Raw genomic sequence first — 20,459 nt, forward strand, 5'->3', positions numbered from 1 at the left:
TTAAGTTTATTTATTTTGAGAGAGAGAGAGAGAGAGAGAGAGAGAGAATCCCAAACAGGCTCCACACTGTCAATGCAGAGCTTGATGCAGGGCTCCAACTCACAAAGAGTGAGGTCATGACCTGAGCTGTAATCCAGAGTCAGATGCTAAACTGATTGAGCCACCCGGGCACCCCATTCTTTTTTTTCTTTTTGACCCTCTAATTGGATGAATGCTGCTACCTGATCTACATGTTTGCCAATCCTTTCTTCCACTTGATCTAGTCTGTTCTTGTACACCTATTTTGAATATTCCAATTGAGTTATTCCATTCTACGGCTCTGTGATTTATGTTTGATACTTATAGTTTCTATATCTGTGCTAAAATTCTTACTTTCTTCATTTTTACCTCAGTGTCCATCTTTGTGACCATTATTTTGAAGTCTCTATCAGGTAAATCACATATCTCCATTTCATTAAGGTCTGTTCCTGGAATTTCATCTTGTTTTTTGTTCTTGTTTATTTGGTTTTTTTGGAACATATTCCTCTTTTTCTTCATTTTCTTTAAATCCCTGTGTTTGTTTCTGTGCATTAGATTAAACAGCCACATCTCCCGGTCTTGACATAGGAGATGGATATTACTGATTAGCACAGACTGAAATCTTGGTTGTCTTTCAAACCTTTATGATTGTCTAACCTGCCTTTTTTGTTATTAGTAGCTCCCAGTAGTTGAAGGTGTGCCACGACCTGTCAGGGAATGATTGAAATTGGCATCTAGATACAGACTGGAAACTGAACCCTCAGGCAGAAGCTGGGAAAGTATGTAATTATAGCTCTTCCATGAAGAAACTGAGAGATGGGTCTTTTTCCTTGCCTTCCTCACACTTGACCAAGGTTTGTAAGCATGGGAGAGGAGGATAGGGTGCTCCTGTGTTCAATAAAAACCGCTTATTTTTTGTTAGAGTCCTGTGGCACTTGTGGTACTTGTGAACGCAAACTCCTTGGCTATCACCCAGGGATACAGAGGTCTGTCCCTGTCTGTCAGTCTCAAAAGCTAGGATCTGAGATTTGTGTATAAGCTCCTTCCAGGGAGATAGTGGTAACATGGAGTGCACCATAGGGATAGGGAAGGGCTTTCCTGAACTCTAGGATAGGTTACAGTAATCCTGTTGATGTATACTAAATTAAAGGCCTGACCATCAAGAAGCAGTAGCCCTCTTTCAAAGAAAGATAGGGAGATGAGCATTTCTGTTTGCTTCCTCTGTGTCAAACCCTAGTGGCTAAAACCAGCTAAGACCTATTTCTTTGTTTGCTCCAGTCCTGTCAGAATCATGAATGTGATCCCTGTTGGATATAAGAGTAAGGCAATCTAAGGATCCATCGCTTGAAAGCAGCCAGAAATTGTGGAGTGCCAAACCTGTGTACAAAATGCTTCCAGAGAGATTCAGCAGTTTTGGGGGTGACTCACATGCGAAAGCAGAGGTGGTGTCTGCTGCCTTCTCTGGTCTCCAGCAAAGATCACAGTTAACATCTAGATATATATTAAATTATAAGCCTGACTCTCAGGCAGTTGCTTTAATTTTTTTTTACATTTATTTATTTTTGATAGAGAGAGACAGAGCACAAGGGGAAGAGGGGCAGAGAGAGAGAGAGGGGAGACACAGAATCCAAAGCAAGCTCCAGGCTCTGAGCTGTCAGCACAGAGCCCGACGCGGGGCTCAAATCCACAAACCGTGAGATCATTACCCGATCCAAAGTCGGACGCTTAACTAACTGAGCCACCCAGATGCCCCAGGCAGTTGCTTTTAAAATATACAAATAGGCATCTTTCAGGGAAAGACTGAGAGATGCGAATTTTTGCCTGCTCCCTCTGTGCTGAGACCTGGAAAGATAACCACAAATAGTCCTGTTGAACTCCTTAATAATTGTTTCTTTCTTTCCTAGTCTTGTGGTTCACATGGACACAAGCCTCATTGGCTTGCAGAGCTGGCATTTGGGACCCACCTTTTAGGTAAGAGTCTTAAAATTTGGGATGCTAATGTCAGTCAGAGAAAGACAAACATCATATGACTTCGCTCATATGAGGACTTTAAGACACAGAACAGATGAACATAAGGGAAGGGAAGCAGAAATAATATAAAAACAAGGAGGGGGGCAAAACAAAAGAGACTCTTAAATATGGAGAACAAACACAGGGTTACTGGAGGGGTTGTGGGAGGAGGGAAAGGAGCATTAAGGAATCTACTCCTGAAATCATTGTTGCACTATATGCTAACTAATTTGGATGAAAAATTAAAAAAATAAAATTAAAAACAAGCTGGGGTGCTAGATGTGAACTTAAGTGAAACCTTGGCTCCTCAGGGAAAAAATGGAAGGCGGGAGTTCCCTCCCAATAGGATGGGTGGTGGGTTTTATAACAAGAGCATGTACCAGCTTTTCCTATTCATTTAAATGTGGAATGATGTGGGCATTTTCTTGTTTGCCTGATGTGTAGGAATCACTCAGCTAATTTCTGGATTTACAACAGAAGGAATTGTTTCATGAGTAACTGTGGATTCATTCCACAGGTGAGTTCAGAAAGTCCTATGTTGCCATCTTGGGCCATAACCAGCTAAAAACTTTTCCTATAAAATAAGAAAAAAAAGGATCCCCAATCTTGACACTTTTATTCAACATAACACTGGAAGTCCTAGCCAAAGCAATTAGAAAAAATAAGAAATAAAAATCATCCAAATCATAAAGAATGAAGTAAAATTATCTCCATTTGCAGATGACATGATATTATATACAAAAAACCCTGAAGATCCCACCAAAAATCTATTAGAAGTAATCAATTAATTTATTAAAGTTATAGGATATAAAATATATAAAATCACTTGCATATCTATACACTAATAGTGAACAATCAGAAAGAGAAATTAAGAAAACAATTCCATTTACAGTTGCATAAAAAGAATAAAATACTAAGAAATGATTTAATCAATAAATTTAAATCAATAAATTTAAATTAACAATGAAACTATAAAGCATTGATTAAAAAATGAAGAAAACACGAATAAATAAAAAATATCTGTGCTCATGGATTGGAAGAGTTAATATCGCTAAAAAGTCCATACCACCCATAGTAATCTACAGATTTAATGCAATTCTTATCAAAATTCCAATGTCTTTGTTTACAAAAATAGATAATCCTAAAATTTGCATGGAACTACCAAAGACCATGGATAGCCAAAACAATCTTGAGAAAGAAAAAGCTGAAGGCATCACATTTTCTGACTTGAACATTTATTACAAAGCTATAGTAATAAAAACAGTATGGTGTTTACATACAACCAGACAGATAGATCAATGGAACAGAGTAAAGAGCCCAGAAATAAACCCATAAACATATGATGAATTAATTGATGACAAAGCAGTCAATAATAAACAATGCGGAAGGGAAATGTCTTCAACAAATGGTGTTGGGAAAACTAGACAGCCAGGTGTAAAATAATAAAACTGAACCACTGTCTCCCCAAAATTTACTCTCAATGGATTACAGACAAATTTGAGATTGAAACTACAACATTCTAAAAAGAAAACATAGGGAGTAAGCTCCTTGGCTTTGGTATTAGTGATCTTTTGGATTACATCAAACTAAAAAGCTACTGTATAACAAATAAAAGCATCAACAAAATGAAGGGTACCTGGGTGGCTCAATCAGTTAAGTGTCTGACTCTTGATTTTGGCTCAGGTCGTGATTTCATGGTTTGTGAGATCGAGCCCTCCATTGGGCTCTGTGCTGAATGGTGTGGAGCCTGCTGGGGATTCTCTCTCTTCCTCTCTTTCTGCCCCTCCCCTGCTCTCTCTCCCTCTCTCTCTCTCTCTCTCTCTCAAAATGAATGAATAAACATTTCTTAAAAAGCATCAATAAGGGGCGCCTGGGTGGCTCAGTTGGTTGAGCGCCGACTTTGGCTCAGGTCACGATCTCGCGGTCCGTGAGTTCGAGCCCCGCATTGGGCCCCTGTGCTGACAGCTCAGAGCCCGGAGCCTGTTTCAGATTCTGTGTCTCCCTCTCTCTGACCCTCCCCCATTCATGCTCTGTCTCTCTCTGTCTCAAAAATAAATAAAAGTTAAAAAAAATTTTTTAAAAAAAGCATCAATAAAATTAAAAGAAAACCTAAAGAATGGGAAATATATTTGCAAATTATATATCTGACAAGGGGCTAATATCCAAAATATAAAGAACTCATACAAATCAATAGCAATAAATCAAGTAATCCAATTTAAAAATGGGCAGAGAAACTAAACAGTTTTCCAAAGAATACACACAAATTACCAACTGGTGCATGAAAAGATGCTCAATATCATTAATCATCAGGGAAATGCAAATCAAAACAATGAACTATCACCTCACACAAGTTAGAATGGCTGTCATCAAAAAGACAAGACATAGTGTTGGTGAGAATGTGAGTAAAGTGAACCCTGTATACTATTGGTGAGAATGTAAATTGTTACAGTCACTATGGAAAACAGTATGGAAATTTCTCAAAAAATTAAAAATCACACACACACACACCAGAGTATTATTCAGCAATGAGAAAGAACAAAATCCTGCCATTAACAATAACTTGAATGGACTTTGAAGGATTATGCTAAGTGAAATAAATTAGACAGAAAATGGAATACTGCATTTTATCACTTATTAGTGAAATCTTAAAAAAAAAAAACAATTATCAAACTCAGAGAAACAAAGATTAGAAAAGTGGTTGCCAGGGGCTGGGAGTGGAAGTAAAGGGAGAAGTTGGTAAAAGGGTAAAAACTTTCAGCTATAACATGAATATGGTTTGAGGAGGTAATGTGTAATACGGTGACTGTAGTTGATAGCACTGTATTGTGTAATTGAAATTTGCTAAGAGAATAGAACTTAAATGTTTACATATTTGTATACCTATATCTGTATCATCTATATCTATGTCTGTATCATCCACTTTCAGTCATGTTGATAAACAATCTCTGGCTGTTTAGCATGTAGAGCAAATAATATTAAATATTACATATTTTAACTGGTTGTTATATGGTCAGGTAGAAAATCCTTCATTGATGTGTCAAATTACTTACTACTGTAGTGAAGATCAATGTAAAAAAACAACAAAATAAAGAAATATGGGGATATTCTGGTAGAGCTCTTCAGGAATTTATCTTGTCAAAAAACTTTATCATAATTAAGCTTAAAGATATAGCATTATTGAGTTTTATTTAATACTATCCTACCCACTATGTTGATCCTACTGTTTGAGTATTCATATTTGTTGAACTGTCTTTCTATGTTTTTTTTTTCTTGGTCTTACTTTTCCTCATTCTCTCTTGCTTTCTCCATTCATCTATTCTCTTTCTTTTATTCACCCATCGTCTCTCCCTTATTTGACCCCTTCCTCTTTAATTCTTTCTATTAATTTGCTTACAATTTTCATATGGATTAACTAATAAATGAATATAATATTTGCCTTAAACATTACTGGTACAAATAATCTCCATGGACTAAAACTGACACTGTCTTAATTGTACAGGATAAAATTTGTTGTTGACTAAAAATTATAGGAAGAATAAGATCTTGGCAACATTTGGATCTGAAAAAATATATATCATTTTACCTATCTGATTATCAAGATTATAAATAAAATAACATACAATGTAGAGGATACTTGGCAGAAAACTTCTCATGACCATCTTGTAGAAATGTAAATTGGTACAGCAATTTAAAATGGTATTATGAACAGACAGATGTAAAATCAGACTTGTAAATACAGAGAACAAACTAATGATTACCACAGGGTGGAAAGGAGATGGGCAAAAAGAATAAGGGGGAGTGGGAGATACAGGTTTCTAGTTATGGAATAAGTCATAGGAATATATAGTACAACATAAGCAATATAGTCAACGATATTGTAATAGCATTGTATGGTGACAAATGGTAGCTACACTTATGGTGAGCATACCATAATATATAAACTTGTTGAATCACTATGTTGTACATCTGAAACTAATGTAACATAGTGTGTCAACTACACTAGAATAAAAAAAATAGTTTTATGACAGTATATAGAGTAAACTTGAAAACAAATTCTAAAATAAAGCAATTCCCACTCTAGGACCGCCTGGGTGGCTCAGTCAGTTGAGCATCCAACTCTTGATCTCAGCTCAGGTCATGATCTCAGGGTCATGAGTCTGAGTCCCATGTTGGGCTCAGCACTGGGCATGAAGCCTACTTTAAAAAAAAGAAATTTCCAACTCTAGACACTCTTACAAGGAAATATATTTAAAAGTGTTCATTGCTGTGTATTCACATTAAAAGCAAAAGCTGGAAACAGTCTAAGATGCCCATCTATGTGAGAATATATAAAAATATGCTATAGTTATACAAGTAAACATTACAATGAATTTAAAGAAATTAAATACAATTGATTAATATCAATAGATCTCAAAATAGAATGTTAAATAAAAACTTTTATAATGAATTGTACAATTTGTTGCCATATACTAAATGTTTTAACATATATCAATATTATTATTTATATGGCCATAATAGATTAAAGAAAAGGCATAGAAAGTGACATGAAATAACACACATTAATTATATGTAAAATTGGGTAATAGGAATAGGGTTAACAAATATAGGGGTAAAAGAAAAGGTGCTGCATCCAGGCTGATGAAAAGTTTCTATAAATTAATGTAATTTTATTCATTTGAACATATGGCATAAAAATAGAGAAAAAAATGCTTTTAAAAGCTGATTTGGGATGCCTGGCTGGTTCAGTCAGTGGAGTATGCAACTCTTGATCTTGGAGTTGTGAGTTCAAATACCATATCGGGTATAGAGCTTACATTTAAAAAAAAAAACAAAACTGGCTTGCCTTCCTACCAACAACATATGTAGGAACCATGGGCTTGGTAACCAAAGTTTATCAAGAAAATTATCAAATGAAAATTATATTTAAAATCCAAAATCCACAACTTCCTCACCCATATTGATACCTCCAAAAAGGAATGCTGGTTTATTTTCCAGAAAATGAAAGATTATCCTTGGTTCTATCTCATTGACTTATCTTGGAAACTCTAGTGGGCCAAGAAAACTTTCTTAGACAATGATCAAAACCCCAACAAGTTATTTGATGGACATTGACATTCTAAAGTTTGTACTGCGAGGCAAAAGACCCAGAACAGCCAACACAATATCTAAGATGAATAAAGTTGAAGAACTGACATCACCTGAATTCACGACATAGTATAAAGCTATAGTAATGAAGACAGTGTGATATTGGGGGTGGGGGAAGCAAATAGATCAGTGAAATAAAATAGGAAACTCAGAAATAGGTTCTGGTCCAAGGTGACAATGTAGGAAGACCCTGAACTCACCTCCCCCATCAAACACACCATTATACCTATTTATAGAACAATTCTTCCTGTAGAAGTGAGGGCTGACTGAACAGCTTCTAAACAATCAAAAATTGAAAGAATGGCAAAAGAAAAGCAAGTGTGATGGAGGCATGGTAACAAATGGAACACCCCACCCTCAACACTGTGAATGGCAGTAGGGAGGAACAGTACTGAGGGAATGGAAATAGATTCCTCTGTCCTTGGACACAGAGAAAAAGTTGTGGTTTTAAAAAGTAACGTTTGAGATGAGCACTGGGTGTTGTATGGAAACCAATTTGACAATAAATTTCATATTTAAAAAAAATAAATTACAAAGAGGTATTAAATTTTAAAACAAAAAACAAAACAAAAAAAAGTAACTAGCATATAAGAGATAATACTAGAACTCTGCCAAGCAGCTAAGGAGCTGTGGGAATGCTCTGCATGTGAGAGGGAATGGAAAATGACAGGGTTTACATTCCTACTCTGCCTTAAAAGCTTAGACTGGACAGGGTCTGAACACCATAACAGGTGTGCCTGGTAATCACAGTCATCTTGCAACCTTAGTAAATCCAGGGTCTACAAGCCCACACCAGTTCCCATCATGCTGGGACACAGAAAAAAAATCCATGGTTAAAAAAGCCAAGGAGCTTCAGAGATACTCTCTTCCTCCATGTTAAAAGCTCAGGACAAAACAGGGTCCGGGTAACAGTAGGCTTGTGACCTCAGTGATCCCAGTGTCCACAAGCACACACCAAACCCCATGGTGCTGGGGCACAGAAAATAAGTCACATTTTTTAATTTAAAAATTTATTTTATTATTTTTAATAATAAAATTGTATTGTTTTTATTTTTTGATCTTTTTTTCTTTTCTTTCTTTTTCACTTTTATTATCTTTTCTTCTTTCTTCTTCTTCTTCTTCTTCTTCTTTCTTCTTCTTCTTCTTCCTCTTCCTCTTCCTCATCGCTATTACTATTATTCTTCATTCTGTAAAAGGCTGTGGTTTCAAAGTGTAACAAGTATATACAGCCCAGCTCCAGCCACCAAAAAAAAGTCACCAAGCACGCACAGTCTATATAGAGAACACCATACACAAGACCATTCCACCAAGTTTAGAAGTAGCCATTCTTCCTAACCCATAGAAACAAACACAGAAAGTAGAGCAAACTGTGGAGACAGAGGAATAATCTTTAAAAGAAACAAGAATTCTATTTCCTTGATGATGAGTGATGTTGAGCATCTTTTCATGTGTCTGTTAGCCATCTGGAAGTCTTCTTTGGAAAAAGGTCTATTCATGTCTTCTATCCGTTTCCTATTTTTTTAATTTTTTAATGTTTATTTATTTTTGAGAGAGAGAGAGAGACAGAAAGAGAGAGAACAAGCAGGGGAGGAGCAAAGAGAAAGGAAGACAGAGGATCCTGAAGCAAATTCCACACTGTGAGCACAGAGCTTGATGCAGGGCTTGAACTCATTGACCATGAGATCATGACTTGAGCTGAAACCAAGAAACAGCCAGTTGACTGACTGAGCCACCCAGGTGTCCCTGTCCATTTCTTAACTGAATTGTTTGTTTTTTGGGTGTTGAATATGATAAATTTTTATAGATTTTAGATACTAACCCTTTATCAGATATGTCATTTGTAAATATCTTCTCCCATTCTGTAGGTTGCCTTTTAGCTTTGTTGATTGCTTCCTTCAGTGTGCAGAAGCTTTTTATCTTGATGAAGTCCCAATAGTTTATTTTTGCTTTTGTTTCCCTTACCTTAAAAGACATGTCTAGTAAGAAGTTGCTGCAATCAAGGTCAAAGAGGTTTCTGCCTGTGTTCTCTAGGGTTTTGATGGTTCCATCTCACCTTTAGGTTTCATCCATTTTGAATTTATTTTTGTGCATGGTATAAGAAAGTGGACCAGTTTTATTCTTCTGCATGTCACTGTCCATTTTTCTCAAAACCACAATGAGAGACCACCTCATGCCTGTCAGAATGGCTAAAATTAATAACACAGGAAATGACAGATATTGGTGAGGTTGCAGAGAAAGAGGAACTATCTTACACTGTTGGTGGAAATGCAAATTGTTGCAGCCACTCTGGCAAACAGTATGGAGGTTATTCACAAAGTTAAAAATAGAACTATTCTATGTCCCAGAATTTGCACTGCTATGTATTTGCCCAAAGGATATAAAAATACTGACTCAAAGGGGCACATGCACCCTGATGTTTATAGCAACATTATCAACAATAGCCAAATTACGTAAACAGCCCAAAAGTCCATTGACCGATGAATAAGTAAATAAGGTGTGGTGTGTGTGTGTGTGTGTGTGTGTGTGTATAATGGGATATACTCAGCCATCAAAAAGAATGATATCTTGCCATTTGAAATGACATGGATGGAGCTAGAGTGCATTATGCTAAGTGAAGTAAGTCAGTCAGAGAAAGAAAAATACCATATGATTTCACTTATGTGTGGAATTTAAGAAAAAACAGATGAACATAAGGGAAGACAGAAAAAAAGAGAGGGGAGCAAACCATAAGAGACTCTTAACTATAGAGAACAAATTGAGAGCAGCTGGAGGGGAGGTGAACAGGGCATGGCTAAATGGGTGATGGGTATTAAGGAGGGCACTTGTGTTGAGCACTGGATGTTATATTTAAGTGACAAATCACTAAATTCTACTGCTGAAACCAGTGCTATACTATAGTTAACTAATGAGAATTTAGATAAAAAGTTGAAAAACAATAAAAAAAAGGTGATGGAAATAAAGGAGTGTACTTACGTGTTGAGCACTGGGTGTTGTATGAAGTGGTGAATCACTATATTGTACAAATGAAACTAATATTACACTATGATAACTGGAATAAAAGTAAAACCATAAAGAGCAAAAATCAATCAATCTCTTTTAATTGCTTTTAAAAAAAGAAACAACAAGAAAACACAGCAGAAAAATAACTAAATGAAACACAGGTAAGCAATATGCTTGATAAAGAATTTAAACTAAAGATTATAAAGATACCAGGCTGGAGAAAACAGTGAAAGAACTCACTGAGACCTTCAATAAAGAGATAGAAAATATTAAAAAGAACCAAATGGAGTTGAAGAGTACAATAACTTACATAATAAGAAACAACTAGAGGAAATCAACAGATTAAAAGATGCAGAAGAAGTAATAGCAATCTGGAAGATAGGGTAATAGAAAGCACAGAAGCAGAACAGCAAAAAGATAAAATAATTTAAAAAAATGAGAATTGATTAAGATATTTCTTGGACTGCATCAAATAAAAAAACATTTGCATTTAGGGGTCGAAGAAGAAGAAGAAGAAGAAGAAGAAGAAGAAGAAAGAGAGAGAGAGAGAGAGAGAAAACTTATTTGAAAAATAATGACTAGAAACTTTCCTAACCCTGGGAAGGAAATAGACATCCAAGTCCAAGAAATACAGAGAGTTCCAAACAAGTTGAACCTGAGGAGACCCACACCATGATACATAATAATTAAGATATCAAGTATTAAAGATAAAGAGAGAATCTTAAAAGTAGCAAGAGAGAAAAGTTAACTCCAAGGGAAAACCTATGAGGCTGCCAGCTAATTTTTCAGCAGAAACTTTAAAGCCAGAAGGAAGTGGCCTGATATATTCGAAGTTTTAACTGAGGGTTGATGGAGGGGAGATGGGAGGGATGGGATAAATGGATGGTGGGCATTAAAGAAGCACTTATTGGGATGAGCACTGGGTATTATATGTAAGTGAGGAATCACTAAATTCTACTCCTGAAACCAATACTCTTCTATATGTTAACTAACTTGAAACTAAGTAAAAATAACCTGAAATTTACTGTGTAGCGGTCGGAATCAATAAATCCAACTTTTTGTGTCAAAAAAAGCCATAATACCTAAAAAAATTTTTTTAAGTTTATTTATTTTTAGAGAGAGTGAGAACACACAGGAGGGGTAGTGAGAGGGGTAGAGAGAGAATCCCAAGCAGGCTCCACAGTGTCAGTGAAGAGTCTGGTGTGGGGCTCAAACTCATGAAACACGAGATCATGACCTAAGCCAAAATCAAGAATTGGACACTTACCTGACTGATCCACCCAGACGCTCAGCCATAATACTTTTCTAATTTAAAAAAATTGTTATTTGAATAAAAGAACATTTGAAAACAAATAAAAATCAAAGTGCTAATAGTAAAAAACCTACATAACCAAAATTTAAATAAAAATTTGGAAGAGAAAAAAAAGAGAACAATTTGCAGAAATCTGAAAAATCCAAAAAAAAAAGTAAAACGCTTACAACCAAGAATACTCTACACTGAAAGTTTATCATTCAAATTTGAAAAAAAAGATAGTTTACCAAACAAAAGGTAAAGGATTTTATTATCACTAATTGAGCCTTATAAGAAATGTTAAAGGAACTGCTTTAAGTGGAAAAGAAATGGCCATAATTAGTCATAAGAAAATTATGAATAAAAAGATGTAAAATATGACAACATATATATAAAACATGGAGGAGGGAGTAAAAAGGGAAGAGAAAAGGAAAAAGAAGAAAGATTTTTTTTTGTCTTTTTTTTTCTTTTTAGAATGCGTTTGAAATTAAACAACCATCAATTTAATATAGACTGCTATTTACTTAAGATGGTATATATGAAACCTATGGGAACCAGAAACCAAAAATCTATAATAGATAAAAATAAAAAGAAAGTCAAACATAACACTATAGAAGTTCATCAGTCACAAATAAAGAGAGCAAGAGAAGAAAGGAGAAAAGAAGAACTACAGAAAACAACAAAATGGCGGTAAGTGCATACTTATCAATAATTACTTTAAATGTAAATGGCCAAAATGCTCCAATAAAAAGACATAGGGTGGTGGAATGGACAAGAATCGAGACCCATCTATATGCTGCCTATAAGAGACTCATCTCAGACCTAAAGACACATTCATTTGGAAAATGAAGAGATGGAAAAACATTCACCATGCAAATGGAAGCCAAACAAAACAAAACAAAAAGTTGGGTAGCAATATTTATATCAGACAAAATAGACTTTAAAACAAAGACTGTAAGATGAGACAGAGAAGGGCATTATATAATGATAAAGAGATCAATCCAACAAGAGGATATAATTGTTATATATGAACCCAACACTGGACTACCTAAATACATAAAGCAAATATTAACGGACATAGAGAAATCAATGATAATACAATAGTAGGGGACATTAACACCCCACTTACACCAATGGATAAATCATCCAGACAGAAAATCAACAAGGAAACAGTGGCTTTGAATGACACATTAGACCAGATGGACATAACAGTTATACACAGAACATCCCATCCAAAAGAAATTGAATACTCATTCTTTTAAGTGCACATGTAATGTTCTCCAGAATAGATCACATATTAGGCCATAAAATAAACCTCAATGAATTTAAGAGGATAGAAATCATACAATGCATAATTTCCAATCCCAACATATGAAACTAGAAATACATTACAAGATAAAAACTGGAAAAAAAAACCACAAAAATGTGGAGACTAAACAAAATGATGCTAAATAACCAATGGGCCAATGAAGCAATCAAAGAAGAAATTTTAAAAAAATACATGGAGACAAAGAAAAATGAAAACACAATGGTACAATATCTTTGGGACACATCAAAAGTAGTTCTAAGAGGGAAGTACGATACAGGCTTACCTCAAGAATCAAGAAAAAACTCAAATAAACAATCTAACTGTACACCTAAATGAACCAGAACAAGAAGAAAAACAAAGCCTAAGGTGAGTAGAAGAAAGGAATTCATAAAGATCAGAGCAGAAATAAATGACATAGAATCTTAAAAAACAATAGGAAAAAATCAATGAAACCAAGAATGAGTTCTTTAAAAAGTTAAATAAAATTACAAACTCTTAGCCAGATTCATCAAGAATAAAGAGAAAGTAAATAAATAAAGTCAGAAATGAAAGAGAAGTAACAACTGACATCACAGAAATACAAAGGTTTGTAAGAGAATACCATGAAAAAGTATATGCCAACAAACCAAACAATCCAGAAGAAATGGATAAATTCCAAGAAACATACAATCTTTCAAAACTGAACCAGGAAGAAATAGACAATCTAAATAGATCAATTAAAAGTAACAAAATTGAATTAGTAATAAACAATTGAATAAATAAATAAATAAATAAATTTCCAAGACCATGTGGATTGACAGGTAAATTCTACCAAACATCTAAAGAAGAGTAAATACCTACTCTCCTCAAACAATTCCAAAAAATTAGAAAAAGAAAGAAACGTTCCAAATTCATTCTATGAGACCATCTTTACGCTGATACCAAAACGAGACAAGACACACACAAAAATTATAGGCCAATATCCCTGATGAACACAGTTGATGGGCAAAAATTCTCATAATATTGGCAATCACATACAATACACTTAAAAGCTCATTCACCACAACCAGTGGGATTTATTCTGGGGATGAAAGAATTGTTCAATATTTGCAAATCAATCAACATCAAACACCACATCAACAAAGTAGAGGATAAAAATGCTATGATTACTCAGTAGATATAGAAAAGGCATTTGACCAAATTCATCATACATTTATGATAAAAACTCTCAACAAAGTGTGGTTAGAGGGAACACACCTCAACATAGTAAAGGCCATATATGAAAACCCACAGCTAAAATCATATTCAATGGTGAAAACTGAGATTCTCTCTAAGATCAGGAATTTCCACTTTCACCACTTTTGTTCAAAACGGTGTGGGAAGTCCTAGCCACAGCGGTCAGACAAGAAGAAATAAGAAGTATCTATATCGGTAAAGAGAAAGAAACTGTCACTATTTGAAGATAACATGATTAATACACATGAAATATCCCAAAGACTCAACTGAAAAACTATTAGAAGTAATGAACAAATTCAGAAAGGTGGCAAGATACAAAATTGATACTCAGAAATTGGCACTGTTTCTATAAACAATGATAAATTAAAAGAGAAAAAAAAACACCATTCACAATTGCACCAAAAATAATAAAATACCTAGGAATAAATTTAACCAAAGAGGATAAGAGCCATTGTACAAAAAGCTATAAAACACTGATAAAAGAAAAGATGACACTAACAAATGGAAAGATATTCCATGATCATGGATTGGAAGAATTAATATTGTGAAAATGGCCACATTACCCAGGGAAATCTAAAGATTCTATGTAATCCTTTTTTAAATACCAACAGAATTTTTCAGAAAACTAGAACAAATAATACTAAAATTTGTATGGAACCACAAAAGACCCCAAATAGCCAAAGGAATCTTGAAAAAAGAAGAACAAAACTATCACAATACCAGATTTCAAGATATACTACAAAACTGTAGTATAACCAAAACACAAAAATACTAACACAAAATAGATACATAGATCAATGGAACAGAATGGAGACACCAGAAATAACCCCACACTTATGTGGTCAATTAATCTATGATAGAAGAGGCAAGAATATACAGTGGAGAAGACAGTCTCTTCAATAAATGATCCTGGGAAAATTGGAGAGCTACACATAAAATGAAACTGTACCACCTTCGAACACCATATACAAAAATAAACTCCAAATGGATTAGGGACTTAAATGTGAAACCTGAAACCATAAAAATCCTAGATGAGAGCATAGGCAGTAATTTCTCTGACTTCAGCCATAACTTTTTTCCTAGATAGGTCTCCCGAGGCAAGGGAAACAAAAGCAAAAAAAAATAAAGTATTGGGACTACATCAAAATAAAAAGCTTCTGTGCAACAAAGGAACCAATCAACAAAAGTAAAAAGCAGCCTATGGAATGGGAGAAGATATTTGCAAATGACATAACCAATAAAGGGTTAGTTTCCAAATATATAAAGAACTAATACAATTAAACACCATAAAACCAAAGAATCTAATTAAAAATGGGCAGAAGACATGAATAACATTTCTCCAAAGAAGACATATATGGCCAGTTGACAGATGAAAAGATGCTCAACATCACTCATCATTAGGGAAATGCAAATCACAACTACAATGAGAAATCACCTCATGCCTGTCAGGATGGCTAAAATCAACAACTCAAGAAACTACAGGTGTTAGCAAGGATGTGGAGAAAAAGGAACCTTTGTTCATAGTTGATAGGAATGCAAACAAGTGCAGCCACTGTGAAAAACAGTATGGAGGTTCCTCAAAAAGTTAAAAATAGAACTACCCTATGATCCAGAAATTGCACCACTGGGTATTTACCCAAGAGTACAAAAACACTAATTCAAAGGGATATATGCACTGATATGTTTATAGTAGCATTATTTACAATAGCCAATATATGGAGGCAGTCCAAATGTCCATCAATTGATGACTAGATAAAGAAGATGTGGGGTGTGTGTGTGTGTGTGTGTGTGTGTGTGTGTATACATACTATGGAATATTATTCAGCCATAAAAAGAATGAAATCTTGCAATTTGCAATGACATGCATGAAGCTGGAGAGTATAATGCTAAGTGTACTAAGTCAACCAGAGAAAGACAAATATCATATGATCTCTCTCATATGTGGAATTTAAGAAACAAAACAACTAATTAAAGGGGAAAAAAAGAGAGAGAGACAAACCAAGAAACAGTCTCTGAACTACAGAGAACAAACTGATGGTTACAAGAGGGGAGGTAGGTGGGGGAATCGTGAAATAAGTAGTGGGGATTAAGGAGGACACTTGTAGTGATGAGCACCAGGTGTTGTATGGAAGTGTTTTGAATCACTATATTGTACACTTGAAACTAATATAACACTGTATGTTAACTAACTGTATTTAAAATAAAAACTTAAAAACTAAAATGCTTATGAATGGATAATTTGTAAAGGTATATAAAATATGCCTCAACTTCTTCTTACATATATTTTAATGTGCTTAATCTCATGTTTTAAAAATGCACTTGTAAAATGAAGAAATAAAAGAAAAAATGTGCAATTGATTTCAAGGTTACAAAAGTTAAAGCAAAACTTTTTGACCAATTTAAGAAGCTGGGGAGAGATATGTGCTCTCTTTTACAATACTGGTTGATATAAACATTAAGGGAAAAACAACTGGCAAAAACCAAGAAAAACATTTGACATGTCCATATCTATCATTCTGAAATTCCTATAGTAGGAATAGAAAGCAATAAAATGTTCCAAGATATTCAAGTGCAAGTCAGAACCATTAAAAAAATTTTTTTAATGTTTGTTTTTGAGAGAGAGAGAGAGAGAGAGAGAGAGAGAGAGAGAGAGAGAGAGAATGAATTGGGTAGGGGCAGAGAGAGAGGAAGACACAGAATCTGAAGCAGGCTCCAGGCTCTCAGCTGTCAGCACAGAGCCCGACACGGGGCTCGAACCCACAAACTATGAGATCATGACCTGAGCTGAAGTCAGACGCTTAACCAACTGAGCTACCCAGGTGCCCCAGAACCATTTTAAACATACCCCAAGGAAGACTGATTATAGAAATTATAGCTCATCCCTATGATGAAATATTACATTAACAACAGAATTAAGAGAATATTTAATGATTTAGAAATATTGTCCCAGAAAACTGTTATAATGAAAATACCCTCCAATGGAAAAGTGCATATTGTATTATAAAGGTGTGTAGATTTCTATTTATTAAGAATCTATTTTGTCAAGTAGTGGTATTAGGAATGGTATTAGAATTTTTACTTTATTATGTTTCACTAACATTTTTGAAAAAATATTTTCTATTATAATCATGTACAATTTGTATTAAAATGTTTAACATAAATAAAAACAAATGCTACTGTTTCCCTGATAAAATATTGGGGAAATACAGAAATGATTGCAATACCAAGAGCAGAAAATAATACAGATATCTACGTCCTGTTATAATACTGGTGCACCTTACAAGGTCAGCCCATATCCTTTGACAATTCAGTGTTTCTTTCAGCAACGTTTTTATTTTCAGGAAAATATCTTGAATGTTAGCAAAACTTGTGCACTGTGATGAATTTGGCAACTCGGGATAAAGAAAAACGAGTACCAATCTAGATGTTCAAACATTATGAAGTATTAAAAATGTATGTACACATATGCACACCAACACAGACATACAGACTGGATATAAATGTAGGTATGCCTAAGGTATCTATTCATCTATTGAGGCATTGATTCAGTGGAATATTAAGAGGCAGATAAAATCTTTTTAAATGTTTTAAGTTTATTTGTTTATTTTGAGAAGAAGAGAGTGAGGGGAGGAGGGGCAGAGAGAGAGAGATTCCCAGGCAGGCTCTGCTCTGTCAGCGCACAGCCGGATGTGGGGCTCAAACTCACGAACTGTTAGATCATGACCTGAGCTGAAATCAATAGCCAGGCGCTTAACTGACTGAGCCACCCAGGACCCCCGAGGAAATATTTTTAAAAGTAACTTTAATGACATGAATTGAAATTAAAAGTAGGTGTGTGTATAAACACACACACACACATACACACACACACACACTTTTGTGTGAAAAAGCATATATAAAAACCGTAGATACATTCTTATATACATATATGACATAAATGCAAAAAACTACTAAAGAGGTACAGCCAAAAATATTTCAGGTCGTTCTGGAGATGATTACAGACATATACTTGAAATTTTTCAGGAAGATATGGATGGTCATTAAGATTCATTATGGGAACATTAAATTTCTTCCGTTGCCTGCATTTTAATTTTTTCCTGCAATAAAGCCGAATGATGTTTCTGACAATGGGCAAAAGGGCAGTAAGTGGGCACAAGGAAAAGAGGGTGATAAAGGGCATTTAAATCCAGCAAAATAACCTAAAACAGTGAAATACCATTTGCAGCCCATCAAGCTGGCCAAAACACACACACTCCAGCACACACACACATCAATTACAGTGACTAGGAGACTATGCAGGGGGAATGGACATACTCTTTTTACTAGCTGTGCTGGCTGGCATGAATGCAAATCAGTACAATGCTTATGAAGGGGCCATTTGGCAACACACAGGAAAAGTCTCTAAAATATCCTGCAAGGATATTTTATTGTGGATCCTGCAAGTCCACAATTAAGAAGACCATCCGGTATGCTAGCAAAGATTTGGCTTGACAAAGAAGGATTCATTCCTCAGAGTATGCAGTGTTGGCTTTAAACACAAGGAAAGAACTAGGCATCACCTGAATGTCCAACAATGCAGAAATGATTACAGAAGAGTTAAAGATCCATGGATACACTCTGCAGGCACTGAAGACGACATTTAGGAAGCCTGTTGAATAACATGGAAAGAAGTTCAATGGGTTGTGTTTTGTTTGGTTTTAGTTTCTGAAGAAGCAGATTAAGAAACACCACACACGTGAACCATTCTATAACAGTGTGTTAAAAGGGAAGGTGGGGGTGGGGAGTGAGGAAGAGAGGGAGGGAGAAAGAGGGAGAGAGGAGAGACTGGAAAAACAGCACACCAAAAAGTGGTTGCCTCTGGGTAGTAGAATCATGGGGAACAATTACTCTCTGGGTTTTCCCTCATCTGATTTCCTTCTCCTTTCTGATGTTTCTACCATGAAATTGTGTCACCTGTGTAGTGAAGGAAGCGAGAATGAAGTGCTTTTTAAACCAAAGCACAAGGAGAAAAGGCAGCCTATAATCTATCAAGTGGCACAGATTAGCAAGATTATTCACAACGCCCTTGGTGGGTGTGGGGGGAAGGGAGAGGTGGGGAAGACAGAAGGAAGAGGAAGGAGGGAGGAAGAGGAGGAGGAGGGGATGAAAGGAAAGAGGAAGAGAGGAAGAGAGGGGGGAGAGGAGAGGGAGAGGGAGAGGGAGAGGGAGAGGGAGAGGGAGAGGGAGAGAGAGAGAGAGAGAGAGAGAGAGAGAGAGAGAGAGAGAGAGAGAAGAGACCTGCACTCCCAGTACAATACAATACACTGCTGGTGGGTTAGGGGGCAAAGAGGGGAGTTGTAAACCGGGTGGGAGCCAAGATCTGGCTCTGCTGGCTGACTGGCTCCTGGCATGTCTTCATCGCAAGGTGGCTTCCTCATCGGTGTCTTCCTCGAAATCCTTGACGTCAGCACTGGTGGACTGCCTAGCCCAGGCTCCCCTTTCGGCCTCTCGTTCTTTATGCGACTTGAATCTCCCAACGAAAATTTTGCGGGTAGTTCAGGAACATGCCATTCATCGCATCAATGGCCCGCTCTGCGGACTCCTGCTTCTGGAAGTGCACAAACCCGTAGCCCTTGGGCCCCTTCTCGTCGCAGGCCACTTTGCAGGAGAGGATGTTGCCAAACGCCGAGAAGATGTTGTACAGCGCCTTGTTGTCGATGGTCTTGCCCAGGTTCTTGATGAAGACGTTGCCCACCCCACTCTTGCGGAGCGAGGGGTCCCGCTGGGACCACATGATGCGCACGGGCCTGCCCTTGATGACATCAAAGTTCAGGGTTTCCAGGGCCCGCTTGGCGTCCACCGGTTGCTGGTAGTTGACGTACGCGTAGCCCAACGAGCGGCGGGTGATCTTGTCCCTGCAAATGCGGATGGAAAGGATGGGCCCTGCCGGGCTGAACTTCTCGTAGAGCATTGCCTCTGTCACTTCAGGGTGCAGGTCGCCCACGTACAGCGAGGCCATAGGAAAGTCTGGGTTCCCCTCGGAGACCCTGCTGCTCTCCGCATCCGCATCTGCACCCGCGGCTGCAGCCGCCGCGGCCGCCGCCGCCTCCGCCTCCGCCTCCGCCTCCGCGTCCGCCTCCCCCAAGGAGGGCGCCGCAGCCTCCGCTGCTGCTGCTGCTGCTGCTGCTGCTGCTGCTGCTGCTGCAGTGGCGGCGGCGGCGGCGCAGGCAGCTTCAGTCGCGCTAGCCTCCACAACCACTGCCGCCAGGGCAGCCCCCGCCTCCTTCCCCTCTGCTAGGGCGGCCGCCACCTCCCCCCGGGTGGCCTCCGCCACTGCCTCCTCCTCTACTGAGGCCTCGGCCTCCACCTCAGCCTCCACCTCTGCTTCCGCCTCCGCTACGGAGGCCTCCGCCACAGCCTCTGCCACGGTCGCCGCCGCAGCCTCTGCCGCCGCCGCAGCCGCTGCCGCCACCGCCGCCGCCACTTTCGCCG

The 20,459-nt window shown here is 37.1% G+C and overlaps 1 protein-coding gene across 1 annotated transcript; it reads right to left on the reverse strand.

Annotated features, from left to right (window-relative positions):
* Nucleotides 1-19,197: 19,197 nt before the first annotated feature.
* LOC128773916 (polyadenylate-binding protein 1-like 2) lies at nt 19,198-20,220 on the reverse strand. The gene is given in 2 exon segments (XM_053892066.1): nt 19,198-19,517; nt 19,519-20,220. Coding segments are annotated over 2 exon segments (603 nt in total). The 5' UTR covers nt 19,987-20,220; the 3' UTR covers nt 19,198-19,382.
* Nucleotides 20,221-20,459: the final 239 nt, after the last annotated feature.

This window comes from Panthera pardus, unplaced genomic scaffold (genome assembly GCF_024362965.1).
Source record: "Panthera pardus isolate Hobbes unplaced genomic scaffold, ASM2436296v1 HiC_scaffold_27, whole genome shotgun sequence".
NCBI lineage: Eukaryota > Metazoa > Chordata > Mammalia > Carnivora > Felidae > Panthera > Panthera pardus.